Consider the following 21,691-nt stretch of genomic DNA (forward strand, 5'->3'; position numbering starts at 1 on the left):
TCCTTGCCCACACCCGCTGATGAAGAGGATTTCGACATGCTCCCGGAGTCACCGAAGACTAAGCCGCCGCTGGAGTTGCCACCAGCACTGCGGCGCTCTCGACGACAGATCAAGGCACATGACCGCCTGAATTTGTAATATTATCTGTACTTTTAAAACATAATTTTCTGTATATAGTTCTCCATCACCCCCACTGGACTCATTTTGTAACAGGGGGTGAATGTGGTCGTCACCACATGTATATACTATATATATAGGATGTCGATATAGGTGCTTTACGGTAAGGCCCCTGTACTACAGGTACGGGGGTAGATCCCTGCCTGCTGGCTCCGCCCAGTACGCGGAGTATAAATATGTGTGCACCCCATACAGCAGCCATTTTGTCAGCTGCTGTTGGAGGCCACACATCTCAGTGTAATAAAGCCTCGATTACATCCTACTATCGTCTTTGCATAATTGATAGTGCATCAAGGCGAGACTAAAGCAATGCGGTTTCAAGACTCCTCTCCCCAGCATATTCCTGGCAAACGTACAAGCAATCGAAAACAGGCTGGATGAACTTAACGCTAGACTTACCTCTCAGAGGGAAGTAAGAGACTGCTGTGTGCTCTGTTTCACAGAGACATGGCTCACCCCGCCTCACTGGACTGTGCCATACAATCTGAAGGCTTCTCAATTCATCGGGCGGACTCACCGCATCATCAAGCAAAGCAAAGAGTGGAGGGGTGTGCCTCCTCATCAACTCCTCCTAGTGCTTGGATGTGGCGACCCTGGTGACCTACTGCTCTCCGGACCTGGAATACCTGACCGTGAAGTGCCACCCATACTATCTTCCACGTGAGTTCACTTCAGCCATTATCACAGTGATCTACATCCCACCCCAGGCAGAAGTGAGGAAGGCGCTGGACGAACAGTACACAGTTATAAACAACTACAAAACAGAACACCTGGAGGCCTTGTTCATCGTGGCCGGGGACTTCAACAAGGCCAATCTCAAGAGTGTACTGGCAAAATTTCATCTCCTGTCCCACCAGGGGTGACAACACTCTTGACCACTGCTACTCAAAAATCAAGGGTGCCTATCGTTCCATCCTCCGACCGCACGTTGGGAAATCAGACCATAAGACTGTGCTCCTTCTCCCGTCACACAAGCAGAAACTCAAGTGGGAGAATCCAGCTAAGAAGGTTGTGCAATGCTGGTCGTAGGAGGCAGAAGAGCTCCTACGTGACAGCTTGGAGACAGTGGACTGGTCCATATTATTTAAGAACTCAGTGGCCAACTTAAATGTGTATGCCACCATTGTCACAGACTTCATAAGCAAATGTGTGGACGACTGTATGTCAAAGAAAGCAGTACGTACGTTCCCCAACCGGAAGCCATGGCTCAATCGTGAAAATGACTTCTGAGTGAAGGACAGGTCTGAGGCATTCAGGTCAGGTGAACCTGACCTATACAAGAAAGCTGTCCGAGATGGCAAGAGAGAATATCAGTCCGAGCTAGAGTCACAGACTAGCGTTGTTAGTTGCTAGTTGTTTCAAGGCCTAAACAACATAACGGGCTACAAAGCGAAGCCGAGCAGTATCTCTGGCAGCAGCACACCCCTACCCGAACTCAATGCATTCTATGCTCGGGTTCGAGCAGGAATCCAACAATCCGCTGTTGAGTACCCCAGCAGCCCATAACTCACCCATACCCACCATCACAGCTTCCAAAGACAGATCGGTTTTCCTGAAAATGAACCCTCGGAAGACGACAGGTCCAGAAGGATCCCTGATCATGCACTAAGAGCCTGCGCAGACCAGCTGCCGGACATCTTTAACCTGTCCTACTCCGCTCCGATGTCCCCACCTGCTTCAAGAAGACCACCATCATACCGGTGTCAAAGAAAAATCAGGCAACGTGCCTCAATGACTACCGTCCGGTGGCCCTGACGTCAGTTGTAATAAAGTGCTTTGAGACGTTGGCCATGAAGCACATCACCTACATACTCCCAGAATGCCTTGATCCACTGCAATTCGCATACCGCCACAACCGGTCCACAGCAGATACCATCTCCCTGGCCCTATAGTCATCCCTAGAACATCTCGACAATGAGGCCTCCTACATCAGACTCCTATTTATTGACTACAGCTCCGCCTTCAACACCATAATCCCAGCCAAGCTCATATCAAAGCTCCAAAACCTAGGACTTGGCTCCCCACTCTGCAACTGGATCCTTGACTTTCTAACCCACAGACCACAATCAGTAAGAACGAACAACAACACCTCCTCCACAATAGTACTCAACACCGGGGCCCCGCAAGGTAGCGTACTTAGCCCCCTACTCTACTTCCTGTACACACATGATTGCGTGGCAAAATTTGGTTCCAACTCCATCTACAAGTTTGCTGACAATACGACCACAGTGGGCCGGATCTCGAATAACGACGAGTCAGAATACAGGAGGGAGATTGAGAAGCTAGTGGAGTAGTGCAGCGACATCAATCTCTCCCTCAATGCCAGCAAAACTAAAGAGCTGGTCATTGACTTCAGGAAGCAAAGTACAGTACACACCCCTGTCAGCATCAACAGAGCCGAGGTGGCGATGGTTAGCAGTTTCAAATTCCTAGGGGTACACATCTCTAAAAATCTGTACTGGTCCCCCCACGTCGATGCTATCACCAAGAAAGCACAACAGCGCCAAGACTTCCTAAGGAAACTAAGGAAATTCGGCATGTCCAAATTAACTCTTACCAACTTTTACTGATGCACCATAGAAAGCATGGGCTTTCTATCGGGCTGCATCACAGCCTGGTATGGCAACTGCTCGGCCTGAGACAGCAAGAAACTTCAGAGAGTCGTGAACACAGCCCAGTCCATCACGCGAACCTGCCTCCCATTGACTCCATCTACACCTCCTGCTGCCTGGGGAAAGCAGGCAGCCTAATCAAAGATCCCTCCCACCCGGCTTACTCACTCTGCCAACTTCTTCCATCGGGCAGGAGATACAAAAGTCTGAGAACATGCACGAACAGACACAAAAACAGCTTCTTCCCCACTGTCACCAGACTCCTAAACGACCCTTTTATGGACTGACCTCATTAACACTACACCCTGTATGCTTCACCCGGTGCCGGTATTATGTAGTTACATTGTATACCTTGTGTTGCCCTATTATGTATTATCTTTTATTTCCTTTACTTTTCATGTACTTAATGATCTGTTGAGCTGCTTGCAGAAAAATACTTTTCACTGTATCTCGGTACACGTGACAATAAACAAACAAATCCAACTTGTGCCTTGTAGATGGTGGACAGGCCTTTGGGGGGGGGGGGGGGGGTGGTCAGGAAGTGAGTTACCCACCATAGGATTCCTACCCTTTGACCTGCCCTGGTAGTCACTGTATTAATATGGCTGGTCCAGTTCAGTTTCTGATCAATGGTAACCCCTAGGATCTTGATTGGGGGGGATTCAGTGATGGTGATGTCATTGAATATCAAGGGGCGGTGGTTAGATCCTCTCTTGTTGCAGAAGGTCATTGCCTGGCATTTGTGTGGCGCAAATGTAACTTGCCACTTGACAGCCCAAGTCTGGATATTATCCAGGCCTTGCTCCATTTGGACATGGACTGCTACATTATCTGATGAGTCACAAATGGTGCTGAATATTGCGCAGTCATCTGCAGACTTCCCCACTTCTGACCTTATGATGGAAGTGAGATCATTCATCAAGCAGCTGAGCAGAGGACAGTAGCCTGAGGAATCCCTGTAGTGATGTCCTGGTGTCAAGATGATTGGACTCCAACTTTAACAACCATCTTCCTTTGTGCCAGGTATGACTCCAACCAGCAGAGAGTTTTCCCCATAATTCCCATTGACTCCAGTTTAGCTCGGGCTCCTTGATGCCTTATTCAGTCAAATGCTGCCTTGATGTCAAGTGCAGTGACTCTCACCTCGCCTCTGGCTTTCAGTTTGTTTGTCCATGTTTGAATCAAGGCTGTAATGAGGTCAGAAGCTGAGTGACCCTGGCGGAACCCAAACTGAGCATCCATAAGCAGGTTATTGCTGAGTAAGTGCCGCTTGATAGCACTGCTGATGATTCCTTCTGTAACTTTGCTGATGACGGAGAGTAGACTGATAGGGCAGTAAATGGTTGGGTTGGATTTGTCCTGTTTCTCGTGTATAGGACACACCTGGGTAACTTTCCTAATTGCCGGGTAGATGCCAGCATTGTAGCTGTACTGAAACAGCTTGGCTAGGGGTGCGACAAGTTCTGGAGCATAAGTCTTCAGTACTATTGCCGGGATATTGTCAAGACACATAGCCTTTGCAGTATCCAGTGCCTTCAACCATTTATTGATATCACATGGAGTGAATCGTATTGGCTGTTGACAGACATCTGTAATTCTGGGGACCTCCGGAGGAGACAGAGATGGATCATCCACTCGGCACTTCTGGCTGAAGATTGTTGCAAACGCCTCAGCCTTGTCTTTTGCGCATATGTGCTGTGCTCCTCTATTATTGAGGATGGGATATTTGTGGAGCCTCCTCCTCCAGTGAATTTTCCATCACCATTCATGGCTGGATGTGGCAGGACTACAGAGACTAGATCTAATGCGTTTGGTTGTGGAAACGCTTAGCTCTTTCTAATACTTGCTGTTTATGCTGTTTGGCACACAAGTAGTCCTGTGTGCAGCTTCACCTCATTTTTTGATATGTCTGATGTTGCTCTTGACATGCTCTCCTGCACTCTTCATTGAACCAGGGTTGGTCCCCTGACTTTGTGATAATGGTAAAGTGGGGGATATGCCACACCATGAGTTTGCAGATTGTGGTTGAATACAATTCTGCTGCTGCTAACGGCCCACAGCACCTCATGGACGCCCAGTCTTGAGTTGCTAGATCTGTTCAAAGTCTATCCCATCATTTAGCAGTCCCACACAACTCGATGGAAGGTAACCTCAATGTGAAGGCGGGTCTTTGACTCCACAAGGACTGAGTGGTGGTCACTTTTATTGATATTAGCTGTCTCACTCTAATATGCAGGTTTGCCAAATACAGATTCCACCTACAATGGGAGGGATTCAGGTCACAACGTCTCGCGAAATCCCATTAGGTCTCACAAGGCATGGTGAGCCAGGTAGAACCAGAATGGGGGCGCAGTGTGGCCTGTAGATCTTGTCCAATATTTCAAGTCTGAGATTTTTCATCAGAACTGAAATGTTGGACTGGATTTTTGCCAAGTTGGAATGAATAGGAGCCCTTTAAACATGGCAGGTAAGCCCCGATCCCAGGTTCCCGACCCCATTCCTGATTTTTTTGGAGTGCCTATTAAGGGTGCAGGGTCCAGGTCGCAAGTCTGCGTCTTGTACTCCCAACCTGGCCAGCTCCATTGCAAGGATAAACATATCCTAGTCCTCTACAATTTTCATGGAGTTGGACCAGCTTTTCAGAGTTGTGTTATTGATATTTTTATGGGGCTGTAGTAAAAAGGATCTTTTTAAGCAAGTGGAAAGTTAACATTGAATGACCTTCTTAAAAGCTTTTTTTAATACATCCCACCAACATTACAGCATTCATTCATTCTATGCACTTTGCAGTGGGTGAATGGGCATGAATGTGGCATGACACGACATAGGTAGGAAAGGGGTTGTTTGGGTGGCATACCTGGGATGGTACGGATAAGGGGCCATTGGAGGTGGTTGGGAGCCATGAAGTGGCATGGATGAGACATAGGGGGCTGGATTTTCCGCAGCCCCACATCAAAATCGCGTTTGGCGTGGGGTCGGAGAATCGAATTTCATGCCGTAATCGGGCCTGCCGTCGGTCCGGCGAATCTCTGTGACCCGAGAATTGGCGTTTTCATGAAGTACTCCATGCGGCTGGGGGGCCATTGCCAGAGGCCCGACCATCGATCCTCCGCTCCCGACCAGCCGAGTTACCGACAGTGTGAAACTAACCTGCTATTGCCGATCGGGATGCTCGCATGGCGGCTGCAGACTCAGTCCACGGCCACCCTGGTGGGGGGCTGGTGGATCAGACACCGGGAGGTCCTTCTGGGTGGCTGGGTGACAGATTGGGCCGGGCATATCTTCGGGCACGCTGCCGATCGGGGGGCCCTACATCTTTCAGCTGCTTCCGCGGTCCGAGTGCGCCATGGCACTCGGCGCGGCCGCTGGAGGCCGCCGTTGTACGCATGTGCGGACTCGAAACCGGAAGTCAGCTGGACAGTTTCTCCCGAGGCTGGGAATTTTCCAGTCTCCTGCTGCACATTTTGAGAATGGAAATCCAGCCTATTACCTGTTTCTTTCTTCACAAATGCTGCCAGACCTGCTACTGACTTTTTCCAGCATGCAATGTTATTTTTTTATCTCACTTTAATTTATGTTCCTTTTTATCGGTTCTCTAAAACTTACCTGGATTTATCTTTCATTTTTGGAAATTGTTAAATGCTGCACACAAAGGTATTTTATATGTAACAAAATCCATTATCGCCAGCTTAGCCAAAAGTGAAAAAAAACGTCTGCTGACTCACATGCACCTGAGGTTTCACAGTTGGGAGACAACTTCTGTTTCAATCAGTTTATAATATGAATTTAGTCAGTATTTAATGTATTAAACTGTGTCTCCCTAATTAAGTACATCTTTGATAGCACTAGGAGTACAATAGTTAGCCTCAATGTGATCTAGATTATCAAGAAATAACAAGAAGACTCTTACCATGCACTTTTACATGAAGATGGCAATGCCACAGAGCGAAATAATACAGGAGTTCAGCAGCAGATTGCAAACATTATGCAAGTGCGAGTAAATGTTAGTGATTAGTAAATATTAAGAATTATGAAGAGCACTATGGATTTGGCCATTATTTATGGCACACAAACTCTAAGAGCTTACAATCCTTATCAATCACAATTTAAAACAGTTTAAAGAACATGAATCAATTTGCATATTTTTCTCCTCACCTATGTAGACACAATGGAGTGAAGGAACCTCTGAAGATTTCTTGTCCCATAGTTTGACTCCAATTTGACTAAGTGAAAACAAACATAAAACCTTACATTTTCCTTTTTTTCAGTTGGCAAAACATTTACATTTCACTATCAAAGAAACAGCAGGAGGCCAACTACCAACCAGCTCTTCAGTCTATCTATAACGCATTTTTATTGCAGTACTTAAAGAAAAAAGGCATTCCCAGCAGTACTCAGCTGAGACATGACAGCTGATAGTTCTGTCTTTCACTTCTGGGCTGGGCTGATGATGGGAGGTTTTCCAGGAACGGCATTCATACCCTTTCCTGTCCCTTAATTGGTAAAGATACATTTAACATTATCCATTGGTCACATTAGATTTCTCACATTACAGAAATGAAATATGCAGAATTTATGTTTGATTTAATGATATTGACAATTATATAAGAAAAGCTGAATTATTGTATTAATAACAGTGGTTCATTGTCCACACTGGAAATATTCAGAACCAATCCCATGCATTCCAGATTCAATCCAATTGAATGGAAAAATTTTATTTTCACAGAAATAACTGTTTCATATCAAGGTTAGTGAAGCGAAAGCATAACATACCTTCAACTATGAGACATTGGATTAAATTAGGAAAAGTATCTGTTCCTATATCAAAATATGTCAGGTAAGGTGAATCAAAATTATTTATAAACATCAATCATGTTTAATGAGCACAGAATAGTACAAGCTAAGCAAAAGAAGTACAATTAATAGAATGTAATGGAAAAGATCACAACATTTATATTTCTTCCATAATCAATTATTAAGTGGCATTAATGCTTAGAAATTAATATTGGCTGCTTCATTAAAATAGCAGTCTATGTCTGCTGCTGTCTCTTACTTCTTAATGAGTATCCTCATTATAAACAATTTGGATTGCATTAAAAAACAATTAAACTGTCTAAAACTGATTTATTATGGGGGGTGGAGTGGGAGACAGTGAGGAAGAAGACAATAATGAAGAGGAGCAACAAGAAAGACATTTATTCTTTGTCAACTATAATGATAATAGTAAGTATGGTGAGCAGGCTGCAGAGGTGTCTGTGGAGAGGGAGCTTGCTTCATGCTCCTGCAGAGAAACCTCCCAGATGTTATGCCCTGCATTACTTTCCCTCTCACTCTCATCTGCCAACCCGTGACTCATCGGGGAATTAGATGATGAGAAGGTGGCTTTGGGTGATGCACAGAGCAGGGAAGAACCAGACAGTGCAGAATAGGTGTGGGCTTTGCCACCTTGCCACTTTGCAGCAGAAGCTGAGAAGGCTTGGAGTTGTCGGGTTGGAACTCATGACTATCCACATGAAAAAAGGATCTATGTACAGGATCAGAAATCAGTTTCCAACTGATGTATAAGCTCATTTGTTGTAGCATTATGTGATATTGTCCACAGCTGAAGCTGTGAATGGAGCAAATGGCAGTTTAATTTGAATATAAGGCAGCTCTCTACTTCATAAATGGCTGTGAATTGCTCATTGCCTTTGTCTTCACTGAAGCTCAGAATGCTGTCCCTATTGGTAGTAGGAAGCAGAATATACAACATCTTTTGTTTAGCTTTGGGACCAGGAAACTACCCACTGGCCACTGATTGCTCAAATTGGTTAATGTCCCTGAGGGTTTTCAAGATCTGATATTTGCTATTTGGCCCACTGATCAGTGGACATTGGGATGTATGTCCCAGCAGAATAGCGAGAGTGCCCCAGCATGATACAGCCATTGTTCAGCACTGTAGCACTTCATGGGGCCATTCTTTTTCCTCTCCAAATAGGTGAGACATAGGAAGTGAAACCAGGCACAAGAAAGAGACAGAAGAGGTTCCCTCCTTTGACCAAGGTGCCAGGAGAATGGGTCCAGTGGAATTTTGACCCACCAACGCTGCCAACCATCTCTTGAAATACCACCCTCTGGGTGAAAAGGTTGTTCCTCAAATCCCCTCTAAATCTCCTTCCCCTTACCTTAAATCTATACCCCCTGCTTATGGATCCCTCTACTAATGGGAAAGGCTCCTTCATATCTACCCTATCTTAGGGGCAGCACAGTAGCATTGTGGATCGCACAATCGCTTCACAGCTCCAGGGTCCCAGGTTCGATTCCAGCTTGGGTCACTGTCTGTGCGGAGTCTGTACATCCTCCCAGTGTGTGTGTGGGTTTCGTCCGGGTGCTCCGGTTTCCTCCCACAGTCCAAAGATGTGCAGGTTAGGTGGATTGGCCATGATAAATTGCCCTTAGTGTCCAAAATTGCCCTTAGTGTTGGGTGGGGTTACTGGGATAGGGTGGAGGTGTTGACCTTGGGTAGGGTGCTCTTTCCAAGAGCCGGTGCAGACTCGATGGGCCGAATGGCCTCCTTCTGCACTATAAATTCTATGAAATCTATATCCTTCATAATTTTATACACCTCGGTCAGCTTCACCCCAGCCTAGCTTCTTCATAGCTGCAACGCTCCAGCCCAGGCAATATCCTGGTGAATCTCCTCTGCACCCTTTCTAGTGCAATCATATCATTCCTATAATGTGGCAACCATAACTACACACAACACACTAGCTGTGGCCTTCATTATAATAACAGCTTCATTATAATCTCCCTCCTCTTATATTCTATGCCTTAGCTAATATAAAGGAAAGTATCCCATATGCCTTCTGAAACCAACTTAACTATCTACTGCCTTCAGGGACCTATGGACACGCACCCCAGGTCCCTCTGGTCCTCTGTATTTCTTAGAGCTCTACCATTCATTGTGTATTCCCTTGCCTTGTCAGTCTTCCCAAAATACATCACCTCACACTTTTCAGGGTTAAATTCCATTTGCCACTGTTCTGCCCATCTGACCAGCACGGCTATATCATCCTGTATCCAAGGCATTCTTCCTCACTATTTACAGCACCACCAATTTTTGTGTAATCTGCAAACTTACAGATCATGACCGGGATTCTCTGCTATCCGGCGGGGGGGGGGGGGGGGGGGGGGGGGGGGGGGGGCATGCAGGCGCCGAGGAGTGGCGTGAACTACTCCGGCGCCGGGCTGCCCGAAAGGTGGGGCTAGGCCGGTGCCGGCGGGGTTGGCGCATGTGTGGGTGCACCACCGTCTTCTGGCGTGATCCCAGCGCATGCGCAGGGGGTTTATTCTCTGCGCCAGCCATGGTAGACCATTACAGCGGCCAGCGCGGAGGGAAAGATTGCCCCCATGGCACAGACCTGCCTGCAGATCGGTGGGACCCGATCGAAGGCCAGGCTACCGTGGGGGGCCCCCCTTGGGGCAGATCCCCCCCCCGCGCCCCCCCGAGGACTCCGCAGGCCACCCACAGAGGCAGGTCCCGCAAGGACCTTGTTTGATTTACGCTGGCGGGACTGACCGAAAACGGGTGGCCACTTGGCCCATCGCGGAGCGGAGAATCGCTGGGGGGGGGGGGGGGGGGCCACGGCCAACGAACCCCGACCGGCACGGCGCGATTCCTGCCCCCCCGGTGATTCTCCGGCCCGGCGGGGGTCGGAGAATCCCGCCCCATACCTCCTACATCAGCCTCCTCCATACTGAACACAGATGCATTTGAAACCTCACCTACGTCTGCCGAGTCCACACACAGATTGCCACATTGGTCCCCAATGGGCCCTGCAGTGGGCAGTATGGGAGCACAGTGGTTAGCACTGTTGCTTCACAGCGCAAGGGTCTCAGGTTCATTCCCGGCTGGGGGCACTGTCTATGCAGAGTCTGCACATTCTCCCCTTGTCTGTGTGGATTTCATCCGGGTGCTCCGGTTTCCTCCCAAATGTCCTGGTTCAGCACGCCGGCGGGATGCTCCGTTACGCCGGCTGGTCAATGGGTTTTCCCATTGTGGGGCAGCCCCATGCTGTCGGGAAACCCCTGGGCTGCCGGCAAATGGAGCATCCCGCCCCTGCTGTTAGGTGAATTGGACATCCTGAATTCTTCTCTGTGTACTCGAACAGGCGCTGGAATGTGGCAACTAGGGGTTTTGCACAGTAACTTCATTGCTGTGTTAATGTAAGCCGACTTGGAACAACCAAGATTATTATTAAACTCTTTCCCTGGTTACCCTCTTGCACTTAATATACTCTTAAAACGCATTGGGATTTTCCTTTATTTTTCCCGCCACTGTTTTTTCATGCCCCCTCTTCGCTCTCCCCTATCATTTTTTACACTTCTCTGAGATTTGCCCATATGTCTGTTCTTCTATCTCTTCCTGAATGTTTGGGGGCCTGTAGTACACGCCCAGGAAAGTGATTCCCCCATTTTTATTCTTACGTTCTACCGAAATGTCTTTAATTGAGGAGTCTGCTAAAGTACCATCCCTGCTCACTGCAGTAATTGACTTTGTGATCAAAAATGCAACAATCCTCCTCTTTTACACACCAATCCTGCCCCCAGCCACCACCCCTACCACGGTGTCTCAACTGAAGATTCGATGCCCTGAAATATTGAGCTGCCAGTCAGGGCCGGCTCAAGGTACCGGCAACTCGGGCAGTCGCTCGGGGCGCCATGTGCTAGGGGGCGCCATCAACGAGTGCGTGACCGGCGTCAGAGACCAGCCGACAGAGAGACCGGCCCGCCGATCGGTGAGTCCCGATCATATACCAGGTCACTCCGCCCCCCCCCCCCCGCCCCCAACCCCCCCCCGACCCGACCCCCCCCGACCCGACCCGTCCCCCCGACCCGACCCCCCCCCCACCCGACCCAACCCCCCCCCGACCCCAACCCCCCCCCGACCCGCCCCCCCCCCGTCCCGACCCCCCCCGACCCGACCCCCCCGGACCCGACGACCCCCCCCGACCCGACCCGACCCCCCCCCCCCCGACCCGACCCCCCCCCGACCCGACCCGACCCCACCCCCCGAAGGGCGCCGAAGTTCAGCTTGCCCGGGACGCCAGCAACCCTAGGGCCGGCGCTGCTGCCAGTCCTGCCCCTCCGTCAACCATTTCTCTATGACAGCAATAATATCATACTCTCATGCACTAACCAATTCATCTGCCTTACCAGTAAGACTCCTTGCATTAAAATAAATGCCATCCAGCTCTCACCATATTCCCTTGAGCTTTAACATGTCTATCTTCATTCTGCCTTCCAGACTGACTTGGTTTTTCTTCTATATTTGGCTGTGCATCAACCCCCCACCCCCACTGTACTTCCCCACTGTGACCCATTGTCCTGCCAAATTAGTTTAACCCCACACCCTTTCTCCCCAGCAACAGAACTAGCCCATTCCAGTTCAGATGCAACCTGTCCGACTCACACAGGTCCACCCTTCCCCAGAACTGCTTCCAGGAAACTAAAGCCTTCCCTCCTGCACCATCTCCTGAGTGAAATGCATTCTGGGGTTTTTCTGACGACAAGTCTCCCCACCTTCTTCTGATTGATGGTCACCCAGTCCCTCTCTGACGGCACTCCCTTAAGCTGCAGAGTAACGATATCTAAAAACCTGCAATCAGCCTCACGGATGCTCTGCTGTGTTCTCAGCTGACATTCAAGTTCCGAAATCTGGCTGTCAAGCGATCTAACCAATGGCACTTCCTGCACATGTGGTCATCCAGACTGCAAGGAGTGACTAAGAATTCCCACATGCTGCAGACCGTGTAAAACACGGGATTGAGCTCCCCAGTCATCTTTTACCGTAAATAACTCTTACGTTAAATTGATTCCATTCCAATTCTCTTCCCAAACCTAGTCGGGCACTAAGGCAAACTTGTGTCTGTTTCCGTAGCTAGTTATTCCTGGAACAGGTCATTAGTCTGTCCCCTCTTAAATTCATGCCAGGTAGAAAATTATTTCAATTACTTTTTTTAAAAGGTTAAAATTCTCACCTTTCCTTGATGTAGCTTTAAAGTAGAGAAAACAACTTACCCACTACCCACCAATCAGCTCTAACACTTGTGCGGAGAGACTTTTTCAAATATGTCAGGACTTTGAGTTGTGGCACTTTCGAGTGTCTGGATTCTGGAGTCTGGAACGCTCAGGGCCACCCTGCTGCCCAGTGTCTGGAGTCTGGAATGCTCAGGGCCACCCTGCTGCCGAGTGTCTGGATTCTGGAGTCTGGAACGCTCAGGGCCACCCTGCTGCCCAGTGTCTGGAGTCTGGAATGCTCAGGGCCACCCTGCTGCCCAGTGTCTGGAGTCTGGAGTCTGGAATGCTCAGGGCCACCCTGCTGCCCAGTGTCTGGAGTCTGGAATGCTCAGGGCCACCCTGCTGCCCAGTGTCTGGAGTCTGGAATGCCCCAGTCCACCCTGCTGCCCAGTGTCTGGAGTCTGGAATGCCCCAGTCCACCCTGCTGCCCAGTGTCCGGAGTCTGGAATGCTCAGGGCCACCCTGCTGCCCAGTGTCTGGAGTCTGGAATGCTCAGGGCCACCCAGCTGCCCAGTGTCTGGAGTCTGAAATGCTCAGGGCCACCCAGCTGCCCAGTGTCTGGAGTCTGGAATGCTCAGGGCCATCCTGCTGCCCAGTGTCTGGAGTCTGGAATGCTCAGGGCCATCCTGCTGCCCAGTGTCTGGAGTCTGGAATGCTCAGGGAAGCCCTGCTGCCCAGTGTCTGGAGTCTGGAATGCTCAGGGAAGCCCTGCTGCTCCCTCACAGGTCAGCTTGTGAGTGCTCCTTCTGCCCAGCAGCTGAAATAATCACTAAATAAATACTTCTACTCCTGTAAAAGGGCAAGGCCACTTTCTGATGACTAAATTCAAAAGCAAAAGAGCAGCTCTTCTCCTCTGCACCAAATTCCCTCTTTACTCCAAATTCTCAATGTGAGAATCAGTGGGCTGGATTCTCAATTTCTGAGGCTAAGTGCAGAGAATCTGTGGCGTTTTAATTGAAAAAAATCAGTAGTGCCCCTTCACTGATCCTGCAACCGCTGAGGGGCTAGCAGCCGCGACGCGTAAAAGTCCCACCTCCCACGATACAAACGGCCAGAGAATGGCCCGGTCCAAGGCCATGCATCCCCACAGTGATGATCTGCAATGTCTGCAATGTCCATGCTGTAAAACATGGCGCCTGCCATGCGCAGACCCGATGCGAAGCATTGGGGAGGGTGTTCAGGTGACGTACTGAGGCCGTCCCAAAGGCGTGCGGGCGCGCGACGCGATGATGCTGTTTTGGAGGGGGCGGAGCATACACAACCTGCGTCAAACAGGTGCCGCCCCCAATTTCGGCGTCAAAAGGGATTCTCTGCCCGATCAGTGATTACAAAATCGGCGTCAGGAAACGGAGAATCCCGCCCACTGTCTCACTCAGGATGTGCTCTCTCCCATCTGCACATACTCTATGGCAAGTTCTTCCTTAGGTAAGGAGATGCAATCTCCCGGGGGGGGAGGGGGGGGCGGTGGTAAATGTGATTCATAGATTTTTGATATCTAGAGGTATTAACAGATATGGGCAAAAGGCGGGTATATAGAGTTCGATCACAGGTTAGCCATTATCTCATTGAAAGATGGATCAAGCTCAAGGTACTAAATGGCCTACTCCTGTTCCTATCTACATACTCCTGTCTGATTCACACATGCCTATTAAATAATCAGCCATCTGAGCCTCATATATAAAATAATTCCTCATTAAATAACATTTTTTATACATAAGGCACAATTAAAAGAAGTTTTGATTTTAGACTTCAGATCAACTACAATCTTCTCGACAACAAAATGACTGAAGTGTATCTTGTTTTGTCTCGCATAGCTGGCAGTGTATCTGTTAAAATAGATTACAGATCCAGATTATCTAGCTTGAGCGATTTAAGTAGTTCAATCCATTCTTTAGTACAGTGTCACTCAGGCCCAGCTTACTTGCTGCAGCAATTAATGCAGAGTAATCATTGGGTGGAATGTGACATGTCTCCCGAAGGTGGGTTCTGAGGTGGGGGGGCGGGGGAGAGTGCCGGGGGGATGGGTCTGGACATGATTCTCCTCAGGAACCCCCCTGCGCAAACCCAGATGTAATTTCATCATTGGGCAGGCAGGACCTCGACTGGAAAATAGCCCTTTTGCTTATTAAGGCACGGTGGCGCAGTGGTTAGCACTGCCGCCTCACGGCGCCAAGGACCAGGTTTGATCCCGGCCCCAGGTCACTGTCCGTGTGGAGTTTGTACATTCTCCCTGTGTCTGGGTGGGTCTCACCCCACAACCCAAGGGTAGGTGGATTGGCACACTAACTTGCACCTTAATTGGAAAAAAATAATTGGGTACTCTAAATTTAATAGAAAAAAGAAAACGAAATGTATATATTGAGGCCCTTAAGTGGCCGCTGAATGGCCATTAAGAGCCTTTTCCTGCCCTGCCTAAAATTTTAGGCTGGTGTGTACGGGTAGGGTGAGAAACAAGAGAAAAAAAAGTCTTCACCTTGGGTGGCAAGAGTGTGGTGGGACCTCAATATGAAGGCCCCCTCAGAGTTTGGTGTCCCCCGGTCTATACCCAACACTGCGATCATCCCACTCCCTATCCCCAGGGTGCCCCCTACCCTCCCACTCCCGAGGCCTTGGGATTCCCCGGGTACCTTTCCAATGGTCCTCAGACGTAGTTCCAGGCAGAGGGCTGCAGTACCACTTCTGGTAACTGGTGCGCTGTGCCTGACTGTGTTGGAGAGCTGTTAGCCAATCTCATTGTCCAATAGCTCTCACCGGTGGGACATCCAGTAGCAGCCATGGAGTGAGAGGTCGCATATTAGGTGGCTCTCGCTGAAGGTGGATATTGTTGGTCCTTCTCCACCCTGTATGGGGGTCCTTCTGAGGGCGAAAGGTGTTTGAGTGCCCAGGGAAGGTAATACTCGGCTGGCCAGTTTGGTGCATGGACCAGAGGATGAGATGTGCTACGAGAAAGAGAGAGCAGCTGGAGCACGGCAGTTCTGATGGTGCACCGCAGGTCAAGATGGCAGAGGGCAAAGGTGGAGCGCTGCTAGCCAAGTGGTCAATGGAGCAGCTGGTGGAGTTTTTAAATAATAAGTTCCAGCAGCAGAGGATGGGGGCCTCGGAGGATCTGCCTAAGGTGGTGGAGCCGCTCAGGGTGGCGATTCAGAAAGTCAGGCAGAGGCTGGAGGCTCAGAGCTTGGCAATACAGAAAGTGGAGGAAGCAGTGGGGAAGCATGACGAGCGGATGGCCACGGTAATGGTGGAGTTGGAGATGGTGGTGGACAGCCAGAAGAGGCTGAGAGAGAAGTAGGAGGACCTAGAAAATCGCCCAAGGTGACAGAATTTGAGGGTAGTCGGGATGTCCAAGAGTATCGAGGGAGGGGACGCCACCAAGTATGTGGCCAGGATGTCGGAGCAGTTGATGGGGGAGGGTTTGATCGGCCCCTCGAGGTGGATCGGGCACACAGGACGCTGAGGAGGAGGCTGCAGATGGGGGAGCCGACGAGGGGGATGATGGTGAGGCTACACCCTTTCTTGGACAAGGAAAAGATTTTGCAGTGGACGAGGCAGACCAAGATGTGAACCTGGGAAGGGAGTGAGCTGCGGGTCAGCCAGGACCTGGGTGTGGAACTGTCGAAGAGGACAGCTGGATTCAACCCGGTAAAGGCTGCCCTCTGCAAAGTGACGTTTGGCGCTTTGTACCTCGCCCTTGTGGGTGACTCATCAGAAAAAATAGTTTTATTTTGATTGGCCGGACGAGGAGATGGACTTTATGAGAGGCCATGGGCTGGGAGGAGAGTGAGGACACTGAGCTTTGGAGAAGAGCTTTGAGTTTGTGGTGAAATGTTTGGGTTGGGTATTTTGGGCGGGTTTCGATGGGAGGAGCAGCAATGGTGATCGTGTCTTCCTTGTTCTTTTTTGTTTGTTGATGGCTGGGGGAGGGGAGGAGGATTGTGGATTGGAGGGGAATAGGGAGGTTACAGGCCTTGGGCGAGGGCCGCCATGCTAGCTGGGTGGCTAGCTAACGGAGGTGAAGTGGGGAGATGGCACGAGGAAGGCATGGGGGGGGGAATAATGAGGTTGGTTTTTTGTTTGGAAGAGGTGGGTTGCTGACATGGATGTGGCTGATGTGGCACAGTTGGGAAGGGAGAGATGGCGGTGGATATCCGAGGGTAGGCCTGGAGGGGTGCATTACATGGGCCGGGGACTGGCCCAAGGGGTATGGCTGATTAGCAGGGGTAGGGAGACCCGGCTGGCCATGTGGAACATGCGAGGGTTGAATGGGCCAGTTAAACGGCCGCGTGTGTTCACGCATCTGAGGAGTCTGAAGGATGATGTGGTGTTTCTGCAGGAGGTGCTCTGAAGTTAAGGGATCAGAAGAGGCTGAGGAAGGGATGGGTGGGCCAGGTGTTTCACTCGAGGCGGAATATGAAGACGAGGGGAGTGGCTGTGTTGACCAACAAGAGGGTGGCCTTTGAGGTGGGGGGGTAGGTAGATGGTGGTTAGTGGGAAGCTGGAGGGGATGCCGGTAGTCCTGATTAATGTGTATGCCCCGAATTGGGATGATGTGCATTTCATGAGGCATATGTTGTGGAAGGTTCTGGATTTAGATATGCATCAGCTGATTATGGGAGGGGGGGGGATTTTAATATGGTCCTGGATCGGTCGAACCCAAAGTCGTTGAGGTGGTCAGCAGTGCCTAGGGGGTTCATGGAATGCATGGGAGTGGGGGCGGACCCATAGAGATTTGAGGAGGCCGAGTGCAAAGGAGTTTTCATACTTCTCCCATGTGCACCGGGTGTATTTCTGGATCGAATTTTTCGTCATGGATAAGGCACTGCAGGCTGGGGTGGCTGATTTGGGGTATTCGGCAATGGTGGTCTCTGACGACACGCCACACTGAGTGGATTTGCATTTGGTTCAGGGGGACACCCAAAGGTCATTATGGGGGTTGGATGAGGGGCTGTTGGCGGATGAGGGGCGGCTGAGGACTGCAATTCAGAGCTATGTGGAGGTGAATGATACAGGAGAGGTCACAGCTGCCACATTGTGGGAGGCTTTCGACCTGGTTGAGTGGCCGCATTTGTTTGAGGTGTTGGGGCGGTTCGGGTTCGGGCAGGTGTTTGTGGAATGTGCCCGGTTACAGTAAAAAGTGTTGGTGGCTAGTGTGTGGATGAACCGAGTGAGTTTGGATACTTTTGGTTACACCATGGGGACGAGTCAGGGGTGCCTGCTCTCTCTGCTGCTCTTTGCCTTGGCGATAGAGCCACTGGCAATGGTGCTTAGGGCGTCGAGGGATTGAGTGGGTGGGGGCGGGGAGTTGAACATACGATTTTGTTGTACGCAGATTGTCGGCTATTATATATTTCGGACCTGTTGGGCTGCGTTGGGGGAATTAAGTGTATTCTGGGGGAATTTGGTTGGTTTTTGGGGTGTAAATTGAATAGTGGGTGAGTGGGTAAGTGGGTAAGGAAGGGTGATGATTAGGGGACCTCACACCCATCTCCAGAACTGGGTCATTGCCTCAGTGAACAAAGACAGGCCCTTCAACTTGACTGCCTAAGCATCAGTCCGCCTCCATCTTCACCTGCTGAGAGAGCTGGCAGGCCCAGCTCAACCCCCTGCCATTGGCAGGCTCTGCAGGTCAGGAGGTGGGATTACAACATTAGGAAATGTCCCAACTCCTATCTCCCGCCTCCAAGGTGAAAATCTGGTCCAATATGTTTCCCATTCGGAAAAGCTCCGGAGTGATATCATTTGGATAAACAGAGAAGGAGCAACAGAGGGATATTGGGCTCACCAGGCAGTATCTGACAATACTTGCATATTTATAACCACAATCAGGGGTGAGCAGACCAGGTTTTGATAGGGGATGATGCATTATCAATTACAACAAGACAAGAGTAGAATGTAATCGAGGCTTTATTACACAGAGATGTGTGGCCTCCTACAGCAGCTGACAAAATGGCTGCTGTACGGAGAGCACACATATTTATACTCCGCCTATTCAAGTATTTGCCAGAGCCAGCAGGCAGGGATCTACCCCCGTACCTGTAGTGCAGGGGCCTTACCGTAAAACCCATATATACAGTATAATACATCAGTGGTGACTACCACAGGGGACAAATTGGGTCCTTGTCCCGAAGGAAATACTGACAATAGATTTGCAAGTATAAATGTCTGACTAACATTACATCTCAGCAGGACCCCAAAACCTGTCAGGTTTTACACAATTTTACATGAAATAGTGATGTGGGGTGATCAACAACTGACATAAATAGTCTTTGAAGTTGCTTCTGCAAAGAAACCAAGCATTTCTTGGGGCCCTGATACACTTACTCAGCAATACCCTTGGGAATCTTTGACACCAGGTCCAGGTTGTCAGAAAGCCAGATGTACAAAGAACAAAGAACAAGGAAAAGTACAGCACAGGAACAGGCCCTTCAGCCCTCCAAGCCTGCGCCAACCATGCTGCCCGACTAAACTAAAATTTTCCACACTTCCGGGGTCCATATCCCTCTATTCCCATCCTATTCTTAAACATCGCTTTTGTCCCTGCTTCCACTACCTCCTCCGGCAGCGAGTTCCAGGCACCCACTACCCTCTGTGCACCCACTACATCTAGAAATGGTGCAGATGACAGAACAGGGTAGTACAGCCTCAAACTTTGCCTCTCTCTGTGATGCAGAACTACCGACATTGTGCCATACGGTGTCAAAGAGAACCATAATCCTGCACAATATAATAATCTTTATAATGTTTATTGCCATAAGTAGGCTGACATTAACATTGCAATGAAATTACTGTGAAAATCCCCCAGTCGCCACATTCCGGCGTCTGTTCGGGTACACAGAGGGAGAATTCAGAATGTCCAAATTACCTAACAGCACTTCTTTCAAGACTTGTGGGAGGAAACCGGAGCACCCAGAGGAAACACACGCAGACACAGGGAGAACGTGCAGACTCCGCACAGACAGTGATACAGCAGAGAATCGAACCTGGGACCCTGGCGCTGTGAAGTCACAGCGCTAACTACTGTGCTACCGTGCTGCCCATATCTCAGACTATACTGGTAATGCAATTGTGGAACCAGCCCCATATTTCAGTTAGGAGCCCTGAACCATCTTTAGGTTTGGGCTAATTGACACTTTGGGCTATGGGTACCACATAGGCACTCTTCTGTAGCTTGCTAGTTTCCCAAGGAGAGAAGTGGGATAAAATGCACAGCTGGTTGGTAGCTAAGTCTGTTAGGATTTGGAGCATGGGTGGATGGGTTGGGGTGAGATACAAAATAGGGAGCATAAGTTAGAGAATTTTGCCCGCTTGGATGAGCACTGCTGTTCTTGCTGAACCCACAAAAATCATAAAACATACATTTTGGAATAGACCTCCAGCAGCCTCTAAAAGGATGACTGGTTAGGCTTTGAAATGCCTCGAGAAATAAATTTGACATGCAATATGCACGCTTTGTTGCCAGTTACCTTTCGAGGCTGAATTTCATACCTAAACAGCCTTCTGGCCAGTTCGGGTGGGTGTGCTGGGTGACATACACAATCCAGCCAGAAATTTGATTCAGGTTTGGAGTCATAACTAACACAAAGGAAGGTGGTTATGGTTGTTGGAGGTCAGTCATCTCAGCCCCAGGATAGGACTGCAGGAGTTCCTCAGGGTAGTGCCCTCGGCTCAATTATCCTCACTGCTTTAACAATTACCTTCCCTCATCATAAGGTCAGAGTTGGGCATGTTTGCTATGGCTGCACAATGTTTAACACCATTTGCAATTCCTCAAATACTGAAGCAATCCATGTCCATATGCAGCAAGACCTAGACAATAATCAGTCTTGGGCTTATAAGTGGCAAATAACATTTTTGCGACACAATGCCAGGCAATGAACATCTTCATCAAGAGAGAATCGAAGCTTCACCCCATGACATTCAATGGCATTACTATTGCTGAATCTCCCACCTTCAAAATCTTGAGGGTTGTCATTGAGCAGAAACTGAACTACATCATTGAGGCTAACAGAGCAAGTTAGAGGCTGGGAATTCTGAGGCAACTAACTCACCTCCTGACTCCCCAAATCCTCTCCACCATCGACAAGGCACAAATCGGGGGTGTGATGGAATATACTCCACTTGCCTAGCTGAGTGTAGCTTCAACAATACTCAAGAAGCTCAAGACCATTCTTGACAAAGTAGTGGTTATTCACCATCCACAAACATTCACTCCCACTACGCACAGTGGCAGCAGTGAGTACCATGTACAAGATGCACTTCAGCAACTCGCCTAGGTTTCTTCAATAGCATCTTTTGAACACGTGACCTCTATTAATTAGAAGGACAAGGGCAGCTGTTGCATGATTTGCAAGTTTTCCTCCAAGACATTTGCCATCCTCACTTGGAAGGAACTCCCTCCCTAACAGCACTATGGGTGAATCTACACTATATGGACTGCAGGGGTTCAAGAAGGCAGCTCACCACCACCTTCTCAAGGGCAATTAGCGATGAACAATAAGGGCAGCATGGTGGCGCAGTGGGCTAGTCCTGCTGCCTCACAGTGCCAAGGTCCCAGGTTCAATCCCAGCTCTGGGTCACTGTCCGTGTGGAGTTTGCACATTCTCCCCGTGTTTTCTTGGGTTTCATCTCCACAACCCAAAAGATGTACAGGCTAGGTTGATTGGCCACGCTAAGTTGCCCCTTAATTCGAAAAAATGAATTGGGTACTCTAATTTTATTTTAAAAAAAGAAAAAGAGATGAACAACAAATGCTGGTCTTATAATTGATGTTCGCATCCCATGAAATAATAAAATAAAGGTACACTCAATTCCCGTCAGTCCTTCAACTGCTGATTGTTTGAAAGTGA

At 49.2% G+C, this 21,691-nt stretch overlaps 1 protein-coding gene across 2 annotated transcripts in view; it reads right to left on the reverse strand.

Annotated features, from left to right (window-relative positions):
- arhgap18 (Rho GTPase activating protein 18) overlaps positions 1-21,691 on the reverse strand; it is a 183,973-nt gene that overhangs the window by 149,542 nt on the left and 12,740 nt on the right. Inside the window, exon 2 of one of the 2 annotated variants that reach the window (XM_038799803.1) lies at positions 6,945-7,012. The exons of the other annotated variant lie outside the window; for it this stretch is intronic. Coding sequence (XP_038655731.1) covers positions 6,945-6,994 — 50 coding nt within the window. The 5' untranslated portion in view covers positions 6,995-7,012. The remainder of the gene's footprint in view (positions 1-6,944; positions 7,013-21,691) is intronic. 2 annotated transcript variants of the gene reach the window in all.

Source organism: Scyliorhinus canicula, chromosome 6 (assembly GCF_902713615.1).
Source record: "Scyliorhinus canicula chromosome 6, sScyCan1.1, whole genome shotgun sequence".
Taxonomy (NCBI): domain Eukaryota; kingdom Metazoa; phylum Chordata; class Chondrichthyes; order Carcharhiniformes; family Scyliorhinidae; genus Scyliorhinus; species Scyliorhinus canicula.